Source organism: Ovis canadensis, chromosome 10 (genome assembly GCF_042477335.2).
Source record: "Ovis canadensis isolate MfBH-ARS-UI-01 breed Bighorn chromosome 10, ARS-UI_OviCan_v2, whole genome shotgun sequence".
NCBI classification, from domain to species: domain Eukaryota; kingdom Metazoa; phylum Chordata; class Mammalia; order Artiodactyla; family Bovidae; genus Ovis; species Ovis canadensis.
In genome coordinates this window covers 95664112-95688859 of record NC_091254.1, presented here as the reverse complement: position 1 = coordinate 95688859, position 24748 = coordinate 95664112, and the positions used below count along the sequence as shown (strand labels likewise).

At 44.2% G+C, this 24748-nt stretch overlaps 1 protein-coding gene across 1 annotated transcript in view; it reads left to right on the top strand.

Annotated features, from left to right (window-relative positions):
- EFNB2 (ephrin B2) overlaps positions 1-24526 on the top strand; it is a 49664-nt gene extending 25138 nt beyond the window's left edge. Inside the window, exons 2-5 of the mRNA XM_069602444.1 lie at positions 574-857; positions 17636-17728; positions 18463-18576; positions 20783-24526. Of these exons, the coding sequence (XP_069458545.1) occupies positions 574-857; positions 17636-17728; positions 18463-18576; positions 20783-21171 (880 nt within the window). The 3' untranslated portion in view covers positions 21172-24526. The remainder of the gene's footprint in view (positions 1-573; positions 858-17635; positions 17729-18462; positions 18577-20782) is intronic.
- Positions 24527-24748: the final 222 nt, after the last annotated feature.

The following is a 24748-nucleotide window of genomic DNA, read 5'->3' as shown; positions in this document are numbered from 1 at the left end:
CCCACTCTCTGTGCATGCCAGGCCTCCCTGTGCATCACCATCTCCCGAGTTCACTCAAACTCACGTCCATTGAGCCAGTGATGCCATCCAACCATCTCATCCTCTGTTGGCCCCTTCTCCTTCTGCCCTCAATCTTTCCCAGCATCAGGGTCTTTTCCAATGAGTCTGCTCTCCACATCAGGTGGCCTAAGTATTGGAGCTTCCGCATCAGTCCTTTCAATGATATTCAGGGTTGATTTCCTTTAGGATGGACTGGTTGGATCTCCTTGCAGTCCAAAGGACTCTCAAGAGCCTTCTCCAGCACCACAGTTTGAAAGCATCAATTCTTCGGCACTCAGCCTTCTTTGCGGTCCAACTCTCACATCCATACATGACTGCTGGAAAAGCTATAGCCTTGACTATACAGACTTTTGTCAGCAAAGTGAACTCAGATACTGTTGATCAATAAAAGTGTGGAACTATGAAATTGCAGTTTGGAATTCTTGATGTTGTCTGACTATGTTGTCACTATCATTAACACGGTTAATTTTTTTTTAAATAAACTCAATGGTACCTTTTCTTTTATGCTTTTAGATTTCTACCTGGACAAGGACTGGTACTATACCCACAGATAGGAGACAAATTGGATATTATTTGCCCCAAGGTGGACTCTAAAACTGTTGGCCAGTATGAATATTATAAAGTTTATATGGTGGACAAAGACCAAGCAGACAGATGCACTATTAAGAAGGAAAATACCCCTCTTCTCAACTGTGCCAGACCAGATCAAGATGTAAAGTTCACTATCAAGTTCCAAGAATTCAGCCCTAACCTCTGGGGTCTAGAATTTCAGAAGAACAGAGATTATTACATTATATGTAAGTATAATTCTATTCACTTATTTTATAGAAATTAGGATAAGCTAAATAGGTTTGTATCCATTTTTGTTTCCTTAAAATTATTACTGTGGCAAATAATTTGGTGGGAATCTTTGCTGAAAATTGTCCATTTTTTTTTAAAGAAGCCTTAATTGAATGAAGGACCCTGTATTAGTAATACTCATTAATATAAATACCTAAAGAGAAAGAGCCTCCTAGAATTTTTGTAGCATTGAAATAACTGGATATATTTGAATATGCTCAGCATCTCTACTGACAAAACCATTTTTAAGAAACATTGGTGAGATTTTGATAGGTGAATCTTGTGCGATGACTTTATCTTCATCCATCCATCCATCCATCCATCCATCCATTCATTTAGTATTTACTCTGTGCCAGAAACTGTGCATCAGTGCTAGGGGGTTCAGCAGTGAGCAAGATGGTAAAATGGTACCCATTCCTCAGGGAGCGTGTAGGTCAAAGGATGGAGTTCTAGGCAACCACTGTCGTACACGGGCAGGCTGAAACCAAATTTGGGAAAATAAGAATAAAGTTAGGTTTGTTTGATGAATTTCTTTTTTTTCTCCCCATATAATTAATTTGACACATCCTGTGTTCCTTTTGGGTTCTATCTGAGCTACTGCTGTTCACTCCTGAGGCTGTGAAATCCAGTGAGGCAGGCTGCGTCTACTAGGTGCAGGAGTTAGGGTTGTTCCAGGCCCAGGGTATGTCAGAGCCCAGTCTGGGTGCCTAGGACAGCTGTTCACATCAGCGCAGCACAGTCCTCTTCCTTGGTTTCTTTGGGAGTCTCCACTCGTCATAGTGGGCTCCAGTTTGTCAGGGGCGCTGAGCTGCTGTCTACTGGGAGACCGTCTCTGGGGGATCAGACTGAAACTCTCTTGACTGCTGTTGAGAAACTGTAAAATCAACAATTCATTGACTACGTATTAAGTACTCAATATTGTTTTCTGTTTTTTTATTACAGTCATTAGTAATTAAAACAAAGGCGGTCATAACCATCTAATCCTTGTCCTTTGCTGTGAACCTGAAATGCCACAGCGACAGAAAGCCTATTTTTAAACCAGCATGATGCACAGAGAGTGGCTGAGGGAGAATAAGTAACAAAGAAAAAGGAAAAGTGGTGAATTACAGATTTAAAAGCAGAGTGCTCATACAATGAAAGGAAAAGTGTTTTTGAGGGATGGGACAAGCAGATGGGGTGGTAATATGTATGAAATAAGAGGGAAATCTTTGAAAATATAAAATAGTCATTAGGTAAAATAAATGGAAATCTTAAGCTTTTGGAAGTCCAACAGTGTCTTTTAAAAAAAAAGACTTTTTAAAATAATATTTCTTGTTGTTGTTTAGTCACTAAGTCATGTCTGGCTCTTTTGCAACCCCATGAACTATAGCTCTCCAGGCTCCTCTGTCCATGGAATTTCCCAGGCAGGACTGTTGGAGTGGGTTGCTGCTTCTTTCTCCGAGGGATCTACTGCAGGCGGATTCTTTACCTCTGAGCCACCAGGGAAGCCTGACAATGCTAGTAGGCACCTTCTAGCTGGATGCAAAGATTTGGAGTTAAACTCAGGTACTATACATTGTCGGGCTGCACCTTCCGGAGAAGGCAATGGCACCCCACTCCAGTACTCTTGCCTGGAAAATCCCATGGATGGAGGAGCCTGGAAGGCTGCAGTCCCTGGGGTCCCTGAGGGTCGGACACAACTGAGCAACTTCACTTTCACACATTGGAGAAGGCAGTGGCAACCCACTCCAGTGTTCTTGCCTGGAGAATCCCAGGGACGGCGGAGCCTGGTGGGCTGCCATCTATGGGGTCGCACAGAGTCGGACACGACTGAAGCGACTTAGCAGCAGCAGCTAGAGTATTAGTCCAGTCAGCATCATTACTGTATCCTGGTTTCCTTCCACGGGTAGGAAGAAGGGAAGTGACACTTGGGAGCAGTTGTTTATAACCCCCAGAGAACAGTCCGAGTTGCCAGTAGACTGAATTGGAATTGGTGTTGGGTCATTCCCTAGGCGAACTGATGCCAGGAGCCCTGAGACCTGGGTTCTAGTCCTGCTGCCTAAGCTTAATGAGAAACTTACTTTATTTCTTTGAAGTTTGATGTCTTCTGTAGGAAACGGCCTTCATTATTATTATTGTTCGTATTCTGGCTAATGGTGGAAGTCTCCAGTTCCAAACCATTTATGGTTGGATGTGTTCATCTGGTCCAGCGTCCCTTGTCAGGGTGGCTCTTCTCCAGCTGAATGGGCAGGATCCACTGTAAACTCTTTAAAGACACTGATTTGTAGGATTAACAGGTTTGTAATACAGGCATCACATTTTTTTTTTAAGTTTTAGAAGTCAATATTAACTTTTGATTGAGAATGTATTTTTAAACCTGCCAAGTATCTGCTGAGTTCCCCTAAGAAAGGACGTGACAGGTGTTCATCCTAATTTGTTTTCTCCTAGATGATTATTTGCTTTGGTGTGGGGCAAAATGATATATCCGGGTTTTCATCATGTTGGGAACTGACTTTTTCAGGTGACCTGGGTCAGTCATTAACCTTGGGTTTAATTTGCATAATAAAATCTCCTAATCTTAAATCTTCCAAAGGTGAGGATATATTGCAGCCGTTTGGTCTGGTTTTTATTACATTCTGATTCTTAATTGCCTCAAAGACAAACATTTTATATAAGCTACAGGTCTATTTTTTTAAATCATGTCTTTACATTTTTTTAAAAAAGTTTATAAAATAATTATCTGTTCTGAAGTGACCCCTTGTCAAAGGAAGCCCAGTCTCAGAAAAACACTCCAGTGAATACTAGGCAAGCATTCCTAACTGTGTCCTCAGCCTTATTTGTGTCAAATTTATGCTTGGTTTCCAATTTCGTTTTAGAAGTGATAACCCAGAAGGATTTGCTTGCTTCCAGATATCAAATTGGGAGTCATTGTCACTGATTTCTTTGGAATCGTTTAATAACTCACTTGCATTATCTCTGGGGCCTCCCTGGTGACTCAGATGGTAAAGAGTCTGCCTACAGTGCAGGAAACTGGGATTCCATCCCTGGGTCGGGAAGATCCCCCGAAAAAGGGAATGGCAACGCACTCCAGTACTCTTGCCTGGGAAATCCCATGGACAGAGGAGCCTGGTGGGCCACAGTCCATGGGGTCGGAAAGAGCCGGACTCAGCTGAACGACTTAACACTTTCACTTTGTATTCTCTCTGCCTTCCACAGCAATGATTCAGCTTTTGTTAACCGGGGTATTTCTAGACCTAAGCACAGTATGGGCTGCATAGTTGGTGCTTAAGAGTTATTTATTTATGTATTTGTTTTTATTTTTTATCAATAGTTATTCATGAAAAGAGAATAAATAAATGGCTGAAGGATTTGAAAAGTTAAAAAAAAAAGGGGGGGGATTAATAATTCAGAGCTGAATGAATCAGCAGTTTTGGTGTGGAGGCCTTTTGCCATATTAACCCTCACGAAGGTCCCTTGGGTTGGTCAGCCAGCCACAGCGTAAAATCTTGCAAAATACCTGCAAAGAGGTTTTCATCACACTACCAAAAACCTGTGAGTCAGAGACGGTGACAATGAATGCCCTTGTGTGGATAATTTCTAAGTGAACCATGCCCACAGCCCAGCTGTTAGGAAGAACGCCGCCCGCTCAGGGCACCTCCCAATTTACCCTTGTGTGGTTGGTACGTTCTTTTACCGCAGATCCATAGCCAAGATGTGGATTTGTGGAACAGTTTAAAAGACATCATTTCTAACGATCGTTTGATTGATTAAATGCTGTTCTGTAACTCCACCCCGCTGTGTTCACAGTGGTCCTTCGGAAAGCCACCCCTCGGGAAAGTCTTCCTTGAGAAACGCTGAATGAATTTGAATGAGTCACCATTTTATAGGCCCATCATGGGTTTCATTCTCCAAAGCAAATTTTTTTAAAATGTTATCAGAGCATATAAAATTGGAAAGCTCCTCAGTCAGCTTTGCTATTTTTTAGGCAGAAGCTCCACTTCTGAGCAAAATTGCAAAATAAATTAAAATGTTTGCACACAAATATAAGGAAACACCATTCTTAAAGAATCAAAACAGAACAGCAGATTCCATTTCCTGTAGTTTTGTGGACTGTTTTCTTTTTCCTGTTTGTTTTTCTTGTTGGTTTTTGGTTTTCTTGTTTCTGGGAGTTAAGTGTAGCAAGTGGCACTAATTATACTGAATAGAGACTTCCCTGGTGGTCCAGTGGTTAGATTTTGTGCTGCCAGTGGAGGGGGTGCAGGTTCCATCCCTGGTCGGGGAACTAAGATCCCACCTGCTTAGTGGTGTGGCCAAAAGATTAAAAATATATATACAGAAATGAAAAATAAAATATGCTGAATGTACTATAAGCCCTTTCCCTAGCGAAATCATTATGGGAGGTTTCAGATGTCCTACACATAGATTTATTTTAGAATATGTGCGTGGTCTCTGCAGTTGATTATAGGCTTTATTTGATAAGTTGTTTACATGATAAAGGTGGCAAAAGCTGTATTTCCCTCACGGAACATCATCAAGTTCAAGAGCATGGCAGTATGAGCCTGTCACTTATCCGACTTTGGGGCAGGGATTTAGGTCTGATACCTGGCATAGAATTGCCTTGCGTATAAACTCAAGAATTAAATGCATTTTTATTTTTAACTTAGAACTGCTGGCTTCATAGACTGGCGTGCGGCAGTCCATGGGGTCGCAAAGAGTTGGACACGACTGAGCGACTGAACTGAACTGATTGGCTGCATCGTGGAATGCTCATCGACTCTTTGCAGCCTCGTGGACTGTAGTCCTCCAGGCTCCTCTGTCTATGGGATTCTCCAGACAAGGATACTGGAGCGGGTTTCCATTTCCTTCTCCTGGGGGATCCTCCTGATCCAGGGATTGAACCTGCATCTCCTGCCTTGGCAGGCGGGTTTTTGACCACTGAGCCCCCTGGGAAAACCCAGTTGGGAGCTTGGAGTCAGGCATAGCTGGGTTCTCGAATGCCCTTCAACAAGGAACTGAACCAGTCCCTGCCTCAGGCCCCTGTCTGTCAGCTGAGGATGATGTGCCTTGAAGTGGGGCGCTGTATGTGAAGTGCTTACCATGGTGCCCTGAGTAAGCACAGCTGGGGGTCTCTTTGGAGAGAGGCAGAGGGTGGAGGGATGCAAGAGGCAGGAGGTTAAAGGCAAGCCTGTGCGCTCCTGCGAGCTGGCAGGCAGGGAGGATGCGCTCCAAAAGTGTCATTTGTTTGAAATACCATCCCCAAAATGAAACTCCGGAGAATTTACAAGTTTCAGTAATGCTGCATAACTTAATTATAAGACCTTCCCTTTTTTTTTTTTTTTTTTTGTCTTCTTGGAGTGTTATAAAAGTTCTTTTGTCCTTGGGCTTTCCTTACTGAGAAACATGCATTTATGGATCTTTTTGTTGGAGGAATTGCCCAAGCTTGTTAGCAGATCCTCTGTAAGACCCAAAAGAGACAGACTGGGCGGAGTCTTCTACACGTATAATCATCTCCCACTTAGCATCTCACCAGCCTTGCCAGGTCCGTTTCTCTATTCCCTGTTACACAAAGGAGATGCTGTGTTTTTATTGGTCATTTCCACAGCATCCCAACGTGGTATCCATGTTCTTCTAGAGAAAATGTAGGCGTCTCGGTTGCCTCGTCACTGAGATGAACTGAGACCATACTTCCTTTCACTGGTCTGACCATGAGAAGCATCATTTCTGTTATTTTTAGCGTAACATAAAATCCTTTTATGACCGTGTTGGAAGCGCTCTTGTGGAGTACATCAGTAAGACTCCTTGTTCAATTTAATATGAATAAAGCTTAAATTCTTTGTAATTTCAGGAATAAAATCTTAACTTCTGCTCCACTGGAGCTTGTGCTGGGAAATGCCTGGTTTGCAGGTCTGCTGGAATCATGGCCACTGGGGTATTTATCCCGTATCTCTTGGGGTTTAGGAGGATTAGGCTATTGTAGGTTGAGACTCTGTTCATGTTCAATGGCGTCACCTAGGCGGTAGTGACAGCTTATCTTATTTAAAGCTAGACAGAGATTGTCCTCTGAGCACCATTCCTTTTTCCCAGAATAACCTATGAACGGACAAGATGACTCTGGTCCTTAAAGCAATGGGGAGAGACTAAAAGCCTCTCATGTGAAATAAGAGTACATGAGGCGTGAAGGCAATTCCTTGGAAAAAAAAATTATTTAGGAATTGCTCAGAATAAAACTGCCATTACTGTTTCATAAATTAAACCTTAATTTCCCTAGCACCTGTATTTATAGCTTTTGCAAAGTTTACTTAGACTTGTAAATAATTGAACAGTCCTGGAGACTTTGTGGAAGCATGAGGACGCGTTTCTTTCTTAATAGCCTTTAAATATTTATCATGAAAATCAAAATTTAAAGCAAAATAAAGTACTTCAAGAAATAGCCAGGAAGCATTAGACAGACATGAAAAGATTACTTGGCAAGAACTTATTTATATCATTCTTAAGAGTCCTGGGTGTGTTCCTGACAGATTGAAACCTCAGGCTCTGGGTGTTTGATCACTTACAAGAAAGTGTTATGGCCTCACATCCTCTGTGTCACTGTGCAGTCTCAAAACACAGGTGACAGAGGAATTTTTATCACCGTGAGAAAACAGAAACTTAGGATGTGTGAGTAGGTTAGTACAGTTCACACGGGCATGGGGTGTCAGGGGCAAAACTGAGACCAAGGTTTTCAGACCCTTAGCCCAGCATCATTAGATGCTGCCGGTGCTCCTTGGGGTTGTCAGGCACATACCTGTGTACAGATGGAGAGGAAAGACAGTCTACAGCCAGAGCGCCCTACATACTGGGACACACATGTCACATACATGGTGGCAGCAGAGACAGCATATATTCATACAGAGTGCATGCATGGCAGTAGCAGGCATGGATACCCAGGCCCCCAAGCATGGGTGCTCACCACGGATACCCAGGAACCTCTGCTTGGATCAGACGTGTTGGACCAGAGGTGCTGGCCTGTGTTGTGTAAATGTATAAGTACCCTCAGGCTTCCCTGGTGGCTCCGATGGTAAAGAATCTGCCTGCAGTGCAGGAGACCCGGGTTCCATCCCTGCGTTGGGAAGATCCTTGGAGAAGGGAATGGCTACCCACTCCCTATTTTCGCCTGGAGAATCCCCATGGACAGAGGAGCCTGGCGGCTATAGTCCATGAAATCCTTAAGAGTCATACACAGCTGAGCGACTAAGCGTGATCACAGTGATGGCTAACTTCAGTCATATGCCCTGAAATTGCCCTGCGAAAATGCTATAGAGCAGTAGGAAAGTAGAAAGGGCCATTGGTTAACAGTGGTTGTAGTGGCAATTTATCAGATCTTCTGAATTTTCATTTCTCTCTTTAGAGCTACTGTCAGTCAATTCCACTTCTCCAGCAAGACGGAGCTTTGTGTTTTATCAAGTACAGTTGACCCTTAAACGGCACGGACTGAACTGGTTGGATCCACTTCCGTGCAGATTTTTTCTGTAGTAACTATTTCAGCGCCTTAGGAACTGCTGTTGGTTGAATTCGAGGATATGGAAGAAGCACGGGTGTGGAGAGCCCACCGTAAACTAGACTCAGATTCCCGACTGCTTGGGGGTTGGGGCCTCTAACCCTCATGTTCAAGGGTTCAGTGTGCTTTGCCTGTCAGTGAGAAGTGGCTAATAGTAAGATTAAAAATAATGAAAAATCTCTCAAGTGTACAAAAGAGGTAATAAGAGACTTCAGATTTTCTTAGCCAAGTACAAGCGTACAGTTTGTGTGGATGGAGGGATGGATGGAGAGAGGGATGGAGGAATGGATGGAAGGATGGGTAGATGGGTGGATGGAGCAAGGGATGGATGGATGGAGGAGGGACGGAGGGGTGGAGGAATGGATGGGTGGATGGAGGAATGGCTGGATGGATGGGTGGATGGGGGGAGGGGTGGATCGGTGGATGGAGGGAGGGAGGGCTGGATGGGTGGGTGGAGGGAGGGAGGGCTGGATGGGTGGGTGGGCAGGCAGAACCTCTGGCAGGAGCGCAGTTGATCTCTTCTCAGAGGAGCCAGGCTGTGTGTCGTTAAAGACCGTCCCACTTTGCAAACGGCTTTTTGCCTTGGTGGAGTAACCCAGTTTCATCATTCCTGATGTTAAACCAGGAGCTGCAGGTGTTCTTTTATTGACGCAAACATGTGGAAAATGTGGCTTCTTGGAGTCTAGGACGTGTCCCCTGAATGGAATTAGGTTCACGTGTAGGGCAGATTCAGACAGAGCACTTTATCAGGGTTCCTGCTGGTCTCTAGGCGGTCAAAGCAAATAACATCATGTCCGTCTGAGCTATCATGCATTTTCTCATCTGCAGTGTTATGTTCTAAACTGTCAGCAAGCATTAATTCAGTCTCTGGTGAAGCCCTACCACCCAGAGATGAACTCTGCCTCAGATGGAAGTTTTCCACTTCAGTGCCGCGGTCTCCCAATTACTGGGTCATTAATATCATTGCCTGTGATTAGGGACGAGCAGGAGGCTTGTGGGCTGTGCCCGCCCCACCATGAACTTTTTACTCTGACCCTTCACTATCTAGAGGTTTCCACATCTCCACAAAGATATTTTAATGATGAAGACCGTTAAACACTCAGGAGTGGGCTAGAAATTGTGTGCTGGAAATAATTTGCCCAAACACATGCTTCTTCGTGGCCAAAATGTTTTTATTAGATGTTATCACTCTCTCTTGACTTGGAAATCTCATTTTTATTAAAAAAAAAAAAATCAGAATGCCAAAGTAAAGCTAATATAGACAATAGGGCATTATGTTTTATCTTTAGAACTCTGACCTCATTCTTTTTTTAATGTGAGTTTGGTCATTCTATCGACGTGATCATCTGGCCCCCTAATTTTTTCTGAACCACAGCCGTCACAATGAAAATCTGCAATCCTAACTAGCCACTAGGCCACCAGGCAGTTGGCACCCTATTTTTAAAATGTCATTCCTCTTTTGAAGTAGATTTTGGCCCATATTAAGGTTGACAGTCGTGTGTGGAAGGTTCTTTTACTGTTAATGATCACATTCTCTCAATTCTAAATCATTGTGACACTCTCTTAAAGCACACTTGATGCAAAGCTTTTTCTACTTTTTAAAAAATCTTGTTGAAATTTTTGTTTTGCCTAGTGAGAGAGATCCTACCCGCATACATCATTATCACTTGTAGCAATAAAATTTTAGACTCTGAAAGGAATGTTTTCCCACAACAGAATTTATGAAAAATCAACAAATCAAGGTGTTGCAAGCCATATTTTGAGGAAAATAAAGTAAGCCACTCATAAAGGACCCCATGTGTTTAAGCCTGCCTCTTGTAAAAAGAGGGGACCGGTGATTTATTTCCAGGACTGTTTGATCTTTCTCAGCGAAATGTCAGAGCAGCTGTTGAGCCTGGGAGGTATTTCTGTCATCGACATCTACCTGCGATGTGTGCCCACACTTACACACACACATTCACTTCTTCTCCTTTTCCCATTTTTTCTGCTCTGGTTTTATGTGTAGTCAGCGACTGTTCAGGGCTGTCTCACCAAAGGTGACTTCGGCTTTTAGCATCTTCAGTGATTGTCCCCACCTTGGACTTTGTATATACTTCCTCATGGTGAAGGGGTTTTATGAGTAAGCTGTGATGAAATCGCTTATGCTCTGAGGGTCGTATTTATTATTTTTGATTATTACGGTTCTCTCGATTGGCTGAATTCTCTCAACATCCAAGTCTCCTATGAAGTAGGAGAAATAATAACATATGTTGGCGCCTGCAGACTCAGTTCTAAGTGGTATCTTTGCATTGTCCCTCTTTCCCAAAAGAGTAATATTGGAAAAGTAATACGTCATACAATCTTCTAGTGAACACACAAGCAGAAGCAGTTGACTAAACTGTTTCAAGGTTGTTAAACATTTTTCAAAACTCTCATTACTGAGTTGTCAGTAGAATATCCTATCACTGTTCATGGTGAACATTTAAAATTGGGAAAATAAAATTATATCATTTTATTAAAGAGCATTCATTTATACTGGATACCCATATCTCTGTTGCTACATGCATGCTAAGTTGCTTCAGTCGTGTCCGACTCTTTGAGACCCCATGGACTGTAGCCCGCTAGGTTCCTCTGTCCATGGGATTTCCCAGGCAAGAATACTGGAGTGGGTTGCCATTTCCTTCTCCAAGGGATCTTCCTGACCCAGGGATCAAACCCACGTCTCATGTCTCCTGCATTGCCAGGAGGTTCTTCACCACTAGTGCTACGTGAGAAGTAGGTATCTTTACTTGTATCTTTACTTGTAGTTTAATATGGGAGGAGGGGCTAAATTGTGACTTTGGTTTTTAATTCATTTTTCCAAATCATTCTGTCTAGTGGAGAAACTAACTAAATGTGTTGTATAGAAGTCACTGGGGCTAAGCCAGTTATTACCTCCAAATGCCTGATTTACTGCTTTAAAATGTCAAAACACAGCCAGAATGATGTGGGGTTAAGTTCAAGTGACTCTTCCCATCATAACTGAAACAATGTTTCCTTGGGTGAAAAATGCACACATCCTGTGTCTTCCTTTGTATTTTTCTTCCTTCAAATCCAGACTTTTAGAAGTATCTATAAATCTTTAGTTCTAAGATCAGGCATTCTGGGATTTGAATTAATGCTGAACTTTTTTTGATACTGCACCAAGCAAAAATAGTGAGGACCTTGGAAAACCATGGTGGTGTATTTGCCACTTCTTTAACTATAAAACCACAGAGGAAAGCATATAAAAAAGAAGAAGTTAGAAGTGATTTTTTTTCATCCTCCTTTTGACACATTATACAGATGTTTTTGTTTCAAAAGTTTTTATTAATTAAAGCAAAGGGCAAGTTCCTTTTGGCATTTAGTGATTGTTAGCATTTCCATGTTTAGAACTTTTCTTCGAAGTTGGCATATTAGAGGATAACTATAATACCCAGGGCATTAAACTACACTGAGTGCTAGAAACTGAATCCCTGTGTCTTTAATATATGTTTTGAATATGCATGGTATGTTTTGAATATGAATTCATGTCAGGGTGCGAAATAGGTAGATCTTAGCTCCCTGGGTTGTATGTTCGTATTAAGTAATTCCATTTTTCTCAGGCTTCTGGTTTTCAACTTATATAGCAACCCTCTGGAAGGAAACAGTAACCCCATCCACATGCCACATGCATTTTAGTGACATCGCTTTACTTTCCAAGTTTCTCACTTGGTTTTGCTTCTTTTAGTTCCTCAGTGTGCTGGGTAATAGGCTTCAAGTCCTTCCAGTTCTTGAGCTGAGTTTCAGGAGACCCGTGTGTATAAGGGCTGCTCGAAGAAACCACACTTAGCATGGCCAGCATCAGATGACACGGCGGACTCGGACAGTGCCAGGAAGCTGATGTTGATAGAGGATTTTCACAAAATGCTCTTTGTTTCATAACCAAATAAGAGCAAATTATGTCTTGTGCAGTTTTATATGGACACAGAGTTTTTATTCTTACTAGAAAACTGAACTCTGATTTCCTGACCCTGTATGCTTATTATCTGTCTCTCTTTGGTGCATCTCTCTGATGAGAAAAGGATTTGCTTTGGGGATGTCCATCAACCCCCTCCTCCCCCCGACTCCATCCCAGCCCCATCCCAGTAAGCTACATTTTAAAATGGTCTAGGGACTTCCCTGGCGGTTCAGTGGCTAAGACTTTGTGCCTCCAATGCAGGGGCGAAGGTTTGATCCCTGGTCAAGGAACTAAGATCCCACAAGCTGAGAGGTGTGGGCATGAAAATAAATAAATAAAATAGTATGAAATGCCCTGCATAGGATATCTCGATGTTTCACTCTTTCCATCATAACTTAAGAATGACAGATGTGCTTCGTCGGGAGGTGCCCACTCTATAGAATTTCTTGGTGCTGACCTCTCTGTGCATGGGATGGACCCAAGTGTACGTCGGCACTCAGCCAGCAGTTAATGCTCCATCCACTTACCGAGGTGGAAGACTGAAATAAAAACAGCCGAGACCCAGGACTCCAGCTCACCCTCCCCCGGGTGCAGAGCCATAACCACCAAGTGAAGACACATTAGAATGTGATAGGACTTCCTCTCCGTGGGCACAGTCCAAAAACACAGCCAGAAATGCAGTATGCCTTGCCCACTGGTTCTCCTCTCTTACTCAGATCACCAGCACATTGCCTGCCTGCAGCTAGGGAGAAACTGCAGTTAAGTCCACGTACAAATACACGGGCAGGTACAGATGTTTGCGGAGCAGTTTTCAAACGTGAAGAGAACTTTTAGGCAATATGAACTCAGGGTATTTCCCCCCCTCCTCCGCTGAGCCGTGATCTCCACCCACTTAAAATCAGGCCCTGGGGGAACAAGCTAGAGATTTCAATACACTTGCTCAGTGCAATTAGATCCCAGAAGCAAAAGCTTTTAAAAGCAGGCTATAAAATGCCCATGTATCTTTATGAACCTTCCTTTCTAACTAGATAGAGATACTCTTCTGATAATTTTTGATTTGATAAAATCTAGTTTTTCTCTGAGTCAAGGGGGGAAAAAGTCTGGGCACTAAAAGCTTAGATATAACAATGTTATTTTTTCTCTGTAAATGATTAAGTGCAATTTCATCCATTTAGTACAGTCATACTATGATTGTGGTGGCATTAGATGCTGCTGATTGAGAGATGCAAAGAAAAATTAAGTAGAATGAGGTTCGCAATTTATTTTTACCTTCTCCCAGTTAACAATTTCCAATACATTCAAATCAACAGTAAGAATAATTGCAAAACTGTCTCCGGAAGTAGAAGTAGATTTTACTCCCAAATATTAGCACTTTCTTGTTGTATTTCAAAGTCAGCCACTAAGCTTTTTAAAGCTTGTTGGTGACTAGCTGTTGCAGCAGAAATCAGAGTATTAATCTTGAGGCTTTATTTCAGAGTTCATGGCCAATAATAAGGTGTCATCAGGTCAGAAGACTTTCAGCTGTGCCGTTTCTCAAGGTGGGGGTGGAGGGAGGGCAGGGGACACCTCTAGATTAGGACCAGAAGCCCTACATTCCTCGATAAGAAGGTCGTGAGGAAGACAGACATTAGTTTTTACTGTGAGATTAAATATAAAATAAGTTGAAGTTACTCTTGAGTTATTTTATAACTGAACTTGCTGTGAAGTTTACCTTCTGAAGTTTCCACTGGTACTCACATCTTAAAACGGGGTTTTTTCCCAGACAGCTTACATCTTTCCTAACTCAGGGCAAAAATCCTTTCGTGGTGGAACATATAACTGTATTTTTTTTTTTTTTTTTTTTGACCGAGCTGCATGGTTTGTGGGATCTTAGTTCACTGACCAGGGATTGAACTCGGGGCCTCATCAAGGAGAATGCCAAGTCCTAACCACTGGACTGCCAGGCCCTCTTAACTGTATTTTAAAGTTTAGCCCCTTCTATTTATTTTTTTAAGTTTTTATTGGAGTACAGTTGCTTTACAATGTTGTGTTAGTTTCTACCGTACAGCAAAGTAAATCAGCGATACATACACATATGTCCCCTCTTGTTTGGATTTCCTTCCCATCTAGGTCACCACAGAGCTTTGAGTATAGAGTCCCCTGGGCTGTACAGTGGAGTGTCAGTAGCGTATATGTACAGCTCAGGGAGCGCTGCTCAGTGTTACGCGCGCGGCAGCCTGGATGGGAGGTGAATTTGGGGAGAATGGATACCTGTAAGGCTGAGTCCCTTCGCACTTCACCTGAAGCTACCACAACATTGTTAATCGGCTATACTCCGATACAAAATGAAAAGTTAAAAATAAGCAACAGGGTATATGTATCAATTCCGGTCTCCTAATTCATCCCACCCACCCCCCACTTCGCACCCTTTTGAACACCCAAGTATTGGGATGCTAAAACAAACATTAGGAATGAAATTTTCAGTATCTTCTAGTAACTTTGCGATTTCCGACTGAGCTATCCGGGCTCACTAGTAACTTTGCGATTTCCAAGTGGACTTAGAGGGAAGGGATGCAGAGCCTAGAGTGGAGAGAAGGCCCTTCCGCAGTCACAGCCTGCTGCTCCTGGGCCCCCTCCACCCTCATCCCAGCCCCCACCCCAGCAGTGGCCTCGGCCTCAAGAGCTCAGCCAGAGCTGCATCTTCAGGTTTCCTTCTGGGACTCTCCAGCGCTTGAGGGTTGCTTTTTTCCCTTCCCCAAGGAATGAAAAAACGTCCACAGTTGGAGATGCAAAGCGGTCTTCTCCCACGGCACAGGAAAGGCACTGACCTATAAATTAAAATCAAAAGGAAAGTCACTCGAATTACGGGCACCCCTCCTGCTTCCAAACTGACAAAGTGGAAGTCGGCTGTAGTTTCTGCCTCTGCAGATGCAGTTCTGAATGTCATTCACCAGTGACTGTTCTCTGCTGTGACTTGGCTATCCTTTCTTGTATTTCTTTATTTTTTACTTTTAGACCTGAATCTTTGATCTTTTTACATCAAGGTTAAAATAAATAAATCTATATTCCTTCCCCTTACCTGGTTGGTTTTTTATTCTTCTGTGTATCAACCTTCAAATCTTATTTGTATCATTCGTCAGCTCAATGTTAAAGTTTTAGCAAGAAACACTTAGTCATTGAACTTTGCATTGGGGTGCATTTATGTGTGTATAAATTAGAAAAGATGGGAATTCCACTTCAGTTAAGTAACTAAACCTTTGAGACTGTCAGCCAGATAAAGACATCAGCTTTTCACCATTTTTTCTGTATAAAAACATATCCTAAATTTTGAGAAAACTCAAGTGACAATTATAGTACTGCTCTGATATTGTTCAGAAAGAGTGCCTGCTCACACTTAACCATACTCTTCTAGGCCTGTGGGAGGAAAAGATACTTTGAAACTTAAGCCCAGGTTTGGAAAAAACAAAAGGGAAATAAGACAGAAAATGGAAAGAAAAAAATAAAATTTTTTTAGAGTCCCCAAAGCATGCAAGCTTCTTAGGTATTTATTCTAACTTATCTGCCAAACATTTTCTCAGACATCTATAAGAGGGTACTATCTACTTTTTACTCTTAAAAAAAAAAAATTATGATGGCAATTTTTGTCCAGTTTCCCAGGAGAAACTCAGTATCAGCAAGAACAGAAGACTAAGATATGATTGTAAGCTTGGACTTGAAGGAAGCACTCAGATAAGCAAAGAGATATTTATACACACAAGAGGCAGCCATTGTTGTTAAGGAAAACAGTGAAAGTAAAGTCAGTAACTTGAGAACACAAAAACGAGTCAACTCAGGCCTTGTTTTCCAGCTCAGGTAATTATCCACAGCATACATATTTCCATGCACACCTATCCAGATTTGTCTGCTGCCCTGCCGTTTGGGAAACAAACAGCCCATTAACAGAATGTCTTTGGATGTATTTTTATCAGAAAGTCTGTCCCCTTTTCAGTGCTTTTAAAAGTATAGAGTTAGTAGGCACGACTTTGGTAATTAGAGAAGGGAGACTACCATGAGGGTCCAGTGGTTAGGGATCCGGCTTGCCGTAGGGGCCACAGGTTCAATCCTTGGTCAGGGAACTAAGATCCAGAATGCCACACAGCATGACCAAAAAGGCGGGGGGGCGGGGTGGGGGAGAGAAAAAAAAATAATAGAGAAAGATTTATACGGCAGAATTGGATGTGAAACACTTATGTTCCCTGCCCCTTGAACTGTGGAGGAATAGAAATGTCTAAACGTCCACCTCCTTTTCTCATCTGGAACTTGACCTGTAATTTAAATCCTGTCCCTCAGCAAGTTAGCTAGCAGCCTGTCTTTTTGCGGCTTTAGTTACAATGCTCTTCAGAGAACTCACTGTCCTAAAGAGATAGACCTTTGTCTTCAAATAGAGTAGGGCATGGACTGCTGGGGAAAAAAAAAGACACTGAGAGTGGTTAAACATCCTGCCTTCCCCCTCCTCCTCAAGGTGGAAAGGTAACCGAGCTGGTGGACCTGGACCAAGTCCTTGCCTTACGTCCCAAGCTGCCCCGGGCGACTCACAGAGCAGTGGGCACGTGTCTGTGAGTGGGCATGTCGCTCTGTCCACCCAGAGTTCTGTGCCAGGGAGTCTGGTTGATGAGTCTGACCAAGGTCGATGGTGGTGGTAATAGCGCATCCATTCATTCGAGACGAGTACAAAATGATGGAGGAGGAAAACTCCAGAGCTGGAAGACGTGAATTCTAGTACAACCTCTTAAGCTCCAGAAAGGCTGGGGAAAGAAAAAGGGGCGTGGGAGTCTCCTCTCTGAGTGTTTATAGAACTTGGACGCTTGACAATCAGGGAGCATCAAGGTAATTGTTCTTGAGGCAGGAAATCAGTAGTAGAGGAAGCAGGTGCTGGGTGATGATTACCACATTTTGAAATTACCGTATTTACTGTACTGCTCTTTGGAGGCTGAACTCCAAAATAGTCAGCTTTTGGAAGATGCCGTTCCTTTTATCTACAGACTCAGACGAAATCCGTTGATTATAAAGGGAGGAGAAAGCGCTTAAGTCCATTGGAAACCAGAGGTCATACATGCGGCAGTGTGGACGACATCCATCGCTCTTTGTTTCCGTATTTTTTCGTTTTGCCTTTCAGCATCCCATACTTTCAGCAAACCTGTGACTAAGAGTGAATTCTTATTTTCCGAATTGTTTTCAGACATTTCATGTTCATGTAAACTTGGCTTATTGATTTCCTGATTTTTTCTTTATTTTTTTGTTTTGTCCATTTTATTTTTGATCAGCTACATCAAATGGGTCTTTGGAGGGCCTGGATAACCAGGAGGGAGGGGTGTGCCAGACAAGAGCCATGAAGATCCTCATGAAAGTTGGACAAGGTAAAAAACCGTCTGCTGATTCACGGAGCCTCTGATCTGGTTGGGCCCCCAGCTAGTATGGCTGCCCCCAGGGCTGCGCACACGCGCCTCCTCTCACTCTTCAGCTTAGTTTCCAAAGCAAACCTTTCTGTGCACCTCGAGCCACTGACCGACTTCCTTAAGTTGATGCAGCCCATTTCTTTTTACTGGAGACACTTCTAAAAGTTGAGGTCAGCCATGTTCAGTGTCTATGGCCATGTCTGTATCTGCAGATAGATTTTTCCTTCTTCAAGGCAAAACACCCCCTTTGGTTCACAATTAAAATACCCAGAATGCAAACTAAAGTTTCTGCCATTTTGCCCATTTCTGCCTCTTGACTACGGAAGACTTGTGTTCACTGAGCCTTTTCACACAGAGATGACCTCTTGTGCAGAGAGAATTATTCTTCTAATTAGAAATTGGGGTAGTAGTCAGTCAACTCGCACAGTTAAATTAAAATGTCATCTGCAATGTTCTGCCTGCCAAATGCAAGAATCCCTGTAGTTTCCACAGATGGCCTCACTAGCTAAACCTCTGAAATAACTAGTAGAACTGTTGTGCTTTCAAAGGAAAATTATATTCTTGCATCTTACTGTACTTTGCATAAAGAATCTTACGTTCATTGCTATTCGTGCCTCTTGAGATTTAGATCTAGCTCCTAAAGGTAGATCCCGTCAGATCTCTGTGCTGTAAGTAACTGCCTGTTTTCCATATAGATGCAAGTTCCGCTGGGTCAACCAGGCATAATGATCCAACGAGGAGGCCAGAATTCGAAGCTGGTACAAATGGAAGAAGTTCAACAACAAGTCCCTTTGTCAAACCAAATTCAGGTACAGCAGTGTGACTTGTGTGTGACTAGTCTGTGTGTAACCACTGTTACTGTGTACCACACTTACCGTGTTGCACACAGTGGGGACTATCAGAGTGCAGGTGCTTCTGCCCCAGAACGTGAACTTGTACTTCCTGAAGCCAGTAATCTTCCCGCTCGGTTCAGTTCAGTCGCTCAGTCGTGTCCGACTCTTTGCGACCCCATGAATCGCAGCGCACCAGGCCTCCCTGTCCATCACCATTACCCAATCAGAATAAAATAATTCACTCCCACAAAAGTCTTAGCTTCAAGAGAGCAGAATCCATCAAATCTAAGTGCCAATTATTAGCACTGCTCTTTCAGATCAAAGTTATTTTCATTGGCTGACACTTTATCATGCTGGTTGCAACACTAGCTTCAAGCCGGTGTTAATGTATATATAATTAAGGCTCTAATGCCTCATCTAATTATATCTAATCCACAGAGAGCCTGATGGATCCTCTTCTACATTTAAGGTGGTAACGCCTTAAAATATTGCACAATGCTACATTTTCCAGGTGGTTTCATAAATTTTTTTTTCCACGAATTCAGTGTAAAATGAGATATTAAAGGGAGTCCTGGCAAAAGTTTAGAATACTGGATAAAACTGTTGTGTAACTTCGCTTTTTTAGCAGTCTTTGAGCAAATAGCTATGTGTTTTGTTACCACTGGAATGAACTTGTTATGTGGTGGTCGCTGAGCAGACGTCAGATCTGAACGCCTGGTTGGTAGTCGCACGAATTTAGCATCTGTAGCAGTATTCCATCTCTTTCCAAGCGTCAAGGAGGGAAGTTGTTATTTCTAACTTTCAATGACAAGATGTGTCAAATTCTTATGACAAACTGATAAATGGATAATATAATGATGCCAGGCAGTTTTTTAGTGCTTAACATTTGGGTTGGCAGTCTGTTCCGTGTGAGAGTTTCTACTGCCTTCCAGATATATTTTAAGTGTAAATCAAGTAATACAAACGAGTTACGGGTTGAACGTTTTCCCAGGCCCCATCCCTCTTCGCAAGCGCTCCCGCCATTCTGCGGGTAGGCGGGGCTTGTCCTTAATGACAGGGGGTTTGGAGATTCCCAGGAAGCCTTCCGAGCCAGAAGGCGGTCCAAGAGCGGTGCCGCCTGAGCGGCAGACGCTGACCTGAAGGCCTGGCCACTTCCTTTCCTGCGCCCTTTGGTGGCTGCAGGCTGGCTGACCTGGGTTGAGACGTGGGGCAAGATCAAGGGCTGCCTGTCACAGCCCGTTCTCGCAGCTGATGGACGATGATGTATGGAGGGGAAATGAAGCAGTCGGGGAGCCGCTTCAAAGCCCCACCTGGAGTCCCGTCTCCCCCCAGGGCTGGCTTCTGCCATTTGCATTTAGCTGTTTTTTGTTTGTTTGTTTTAACTGAAGTACAGTAGTGGCTCCCTGGTTAAAAAAAAAAAAAAAATCTGCCTGCCAATGCAGGAGATGCAGGTTCAAGCCCTGGATCAGGAAAATCCCTTGGAGAAGGAAATGGCAACTCATTCCAGTATTCTTGCCTGGGAAATCCCGTGGACAGAGAAGCCTGGTGGGTTCCAGTCCATGGGGTCGGAAAAGACTCACGACTTAGTGACTAAACAAAATTTACCATGTCCTGTTAGTTTCAGGTGTATAGCACAGTGATCCAGGTAAGCATATATGCTCTTTTCCAGATCCTTTTCCCTTATAAGTTACTACAAAATACTGAGTATCGTTCCCTCGGCGATACAGTATTGTATTGTATTGTTAGTTGCTCAGTGGTGTCTGATGCTCTGCAGCCCCATGGACTGTAGCCCACCAGGCATTCTTCAGGAAGAACACTGGAGTGGGCTACCATTTCCTTCTCCAAGGGATCTTCTGGATCCAGGGATGGAACCTGGGTCTCCTGCATTCCAGGCAGATTCTTTACCTTCTGAGCCACCAGGGAAGCCCACAGTAGGTCCCTGTTGGTTTTCTAGTTTATATATAGTAGTGGTTGGTCAATTCCGATTTTCTGATTTACCCTTGCATTTGGCTAATAAATGAGGTGGTTGCTTTACCAGAGTCTAGCTGCCAGGGAAATGCTTGGTCCCCCGCTGAGTTTTACCGCCTGGACACACTTCCCCTCATCCCCAGCAGCGCTCCAGAGCCCCCTGGGACAGCGCTGACTCTTCTGACTGTTCTTCCCACCCCCACCCTCCCCACAGGTTCCAGCACAGACGGTAGCAGCGCCGGACATTCTGGGAGCAATATCCTCGGTTCCGAAGTGGCCTTATTCGCAGGGATAGCTTCAGGATGCATCATCTTCATCGTCATCATCATCACGCTGGTGGTGCTGCTGCTCAAGTACCGCCGGCGGCACCGCAAGCACTCGCCGCAGCACACGGCCACGCTGTCGCTGAGCACACTGGCCACGCCCAAGCGCGGCGGCAACAACAACGGCTCGGAGCCCAGCGACATCATCATCCCGCTAAGGACCGCGGACAGTGTCTTCTGCCCCCACTACGAGAAGGTCAGCGGGGACTACGGGCACCCGGTGTACATAGTCCAGGAGATGCCCCCGCAGAGCCCGGCGAACATTTACTACAAGGTCTGAGCCTCGGCGGTGCCTTCGCTTCCCGGAGGAAACTTACTGTCCCCGCTGCCGCCCGCCGAGGGTCCGAGACCCCCTGTGTCTGCGACGGACTGACGCGCAGCGGGGAGCGGGGACACCCCTTCTCGGAAGAGCCCCGTAGAGTCGGACAGCTTACTAGTCTGTAGCGTTTCGGCCGCGGTGACGGAGGATGTGCCCCGGCCGTCGGAAGACTCGCGTAGAAGATGCGCGCGCGCGCCCCGCCCCTCTCCTCCTCCGGGTACCACTGGGTACCACGAGCGCGCGCCCGCGGGCCTCCGCAGGAGCCGGGAGACCGAGCGGCTGGTGGGAAGGAGCGAGAGCTGGGAGCATCCCAGGCCCCTGGGTCGCCGGGCCTGGCGGGGCCGCCCTCCGCCTCGGGCGTGGCCCCCCGACCCCCTACTCCTGAGCTGCACCCCGGACTTGTCTTGTCGCACAGACTCTGGCTGCGTGAGGCCTCGGGAGACCGCTGGCTTCTAGTCCTCACTGTTGCACATGCCCTGTCATCCAGGGCTCTGCAGGCCTTCACACGAGATTCCCCCCCACCCCACGCCACACTCGCATCACTCACGGGACATTAACGTTGGGCGTCTCCTACCCCATCCTTTTGCAACAACAGCCGCAGCGAAAGGGGCCACACGTTGATAGGAATGGCGTCTGCGGGTAAAGAGGAGCCTTCCAGCCAGATGCTCGGCTGTCAGCCCAGGAAAACGAGGAGTTTCGTGAGAAGGGGGCGTGGGGGAGACTCATAGGCTGTCTGCGAAGGCGGTTCCGTGCTGCCACCTCTGAAACAAGATTTGGGAAGGGAAAGCCCCAATTAGAGAGCACAGCACTTTGGTTTTGCTAAGATTTTTAAGAGGCAAGCAGGAGACGCAACGACACACACCGTAGATTAGGGTGCATTTGAAGGAATTCACTCTTATCAAATAGCAATGCACAGGAAAAATAAAAGAAATCAACAGTCCCTCTCTAGCCGGGTGGAACAAAGAGGCATTGTTGGTAGAGGACCAGGCTTGGAGAGAAGGGTGATTCGGGCAGGAGTTTCTTGGTACTGGCAATAGACGTACAGCTGTGAAGCTGTAGGGAAGTCTTCGGTCTGCTTTGGATGTTGTTTAAAGCGGACCCAGCTGCTATACTAATCACATTTTATTCACACAGGGAGAGCCTTTAGGAGAATAGCAGAGAGCCAAATCTGACCTAGAAGTTTAAAAAGCCAAAGGTCACACGGGCTGTAATTCCATCATCATTGACATTAATTATTAAGGCATCTTCATATCCGTAAGGAAGGTCAGATCCCCCCGCCCCCTCATCGCCCCTCCCCTGCCACCGCCCCCGCCCCGCCCCGCCCCACCTCCTCATCGCGCCTCGTGACACTTTGGTTTATGGTGGTGCCGCCCTGGCCTCGGGGCGAGGGGTGGGTATTGATCGAGTCTGCAGTCCCCGGTACTGTGTCAGGGAGAGGCCCACGTGGCAACCCCCCTAGGAGTCCCGAGGGCCAAATGATGATGTCCGGCGGGGAGAAGGAAGGTAGGATGTGTTTATAATAGGTATATAGAACACAAGGGATATAAAATGAAAGAGTTTTACTAATATGTATTTTACGATTGCACACAATCCACACCAGAAGATGTGAAACTCATTTGTGGCGATTAAGTGGTCTCAAACGCTCCGTGTTTTGTTTTGTTTTTTAATTGGACTGCTACTTCTGGGAAAAACAACATTACTCCAAAAATAACAATAATGGGAGCAAACACAAAAATAACCAAGTCCTCTGAAGGCATGTCACGTCACCATAGATTAGGAAGTGCAAGCCCCAAATACCAGGAAATCAGTGTTCACTGCGACGTGTTTTCAACAATGAGAAGATGTGCCGGCCTTTAGCTTCTGCGCTGTGTTTTCCTTGCCTCATGGGCTGAAGTGTTCGCTAGAATCCACCGGGTCACGTCCGGGGGGCTTCGGCTGAAAGTTCAACCTGACCCCCTTCTTTCCTCTCTCCCCCCTCCCCTCGCCCCTTCCCTGCTGGGAAAAGAAGCGAGTAAACAGGAAACCTACTTTTTATGTGCTATGCAAAATAGACATCTTTAACATAGTCCCGTTACTATGGTAACACTTTGCTTTCTGAATTGGGAGGAAAAAAAAAAAAAAGCAACAGCATTTTAAGGTTCTCAAACCTCCAGTGAATACCTACAAAAATGAGTTGTCACAGAAATTCTTCTTTCTACTTCCTGAACCTGAAAATGATGTTGGTCCAAAGTGCGTGTGTGTGTTTGTGTGAGTGGGTGTGTGGTATACATGTGTACATATATGTATAATATATATCGCCAGTATATATTATATATATCGATATCATATTTCTGTGAAAGGTTGCTATGGTGACCAGCCACAGTACATATGTAATTCTTTCCATCACCCTGGCCTCTCCTGTACGTGCATTCATACAAGGTTTTCTTGTAAGCCATCAAAAATTGACCTTTAGGATGGGGGAGAGGGGCAGGAAGGGGAGAAATGGGAACCAGTCTGGTTTCAATGCAATTGAAGGTGTGCGTCATCAGTTGGCTACATTTTGAGTATGTGCTAAACTGTGAAAAAAATCAGATGAGTTGATGAAGAGTTGCCTGCAAGCAGTTGACAAGTAGTCTGTGCGTCTGTTTTGTGTGTGGTGCAGAATATGACAATCTACCAACTGTCCCTTTGTCTGAAGTTGGTTCAGCTTTGGAAAGTTACTGTAAATGCCTTCCTTGTATTCTCATCCCTAGTCACCTGACTTTGGAATTTGCACCATAATGTTTAAGTGAAGATGCTGTAAATAAGTTCAGATTTTACTGTATATGGATTTGGGGTGTTACAGTAGCCTTATTCACCTTTTTAATAAAAATACACATGAAAAACGAGACAGATATGGCTTTTCTTACCCAGATTGTGTACATAGAGCAATGTTGGTTTTTTATAAAGTCTAAGCAAGATGTTTTGTATAAAATCTGAATTTTGCAATGTATTTAGCTACAGCTTGTTAAACAGCAGTGTCATTCCCCTTTGCACTGTAATGAGGAAAAAAAAATGGTATAAAAGGTTGCCAAATTGCTGCATATTTGTGCCGTAATTATGTACCATGAATATTTATTTAAAATTTCGTTGTCCAATTTGTAAGTAACACAGTATTATGCTTGAGTTATAAATATTTTTTCTTTTCTTTGTTTTATTTTGATAGCCTGTCATAGGTTTTTTGATCTGCTTTAGTTCCACATTGCAGTTAGCCCCCAGCCAATGAAGTCACGTTCCAAACCTGTTTCAAACTGAATTTGTTCTTAAAAAAATAAAATATTTTTTTCCTATGGAAAAAGCGCCTTCAAAGTATTTTCCTTTTCTGCTTGTTTTCTTTTCCTTTGACTTTCTTTTTTGTTGGTTACTTTAATTTGCCTCCCATGTTTCTCTGTGATTGCAGTAACCCAAACCCTTCTGCCCATAGGCGTGCACGAGCCCATTTTTCAAACCAGGCCGTGCGCACAGCGTAAAGGTTCATCTTGCCCCACCCTGCTGCGTGAACCCCTTGGTTTCCCCGTAA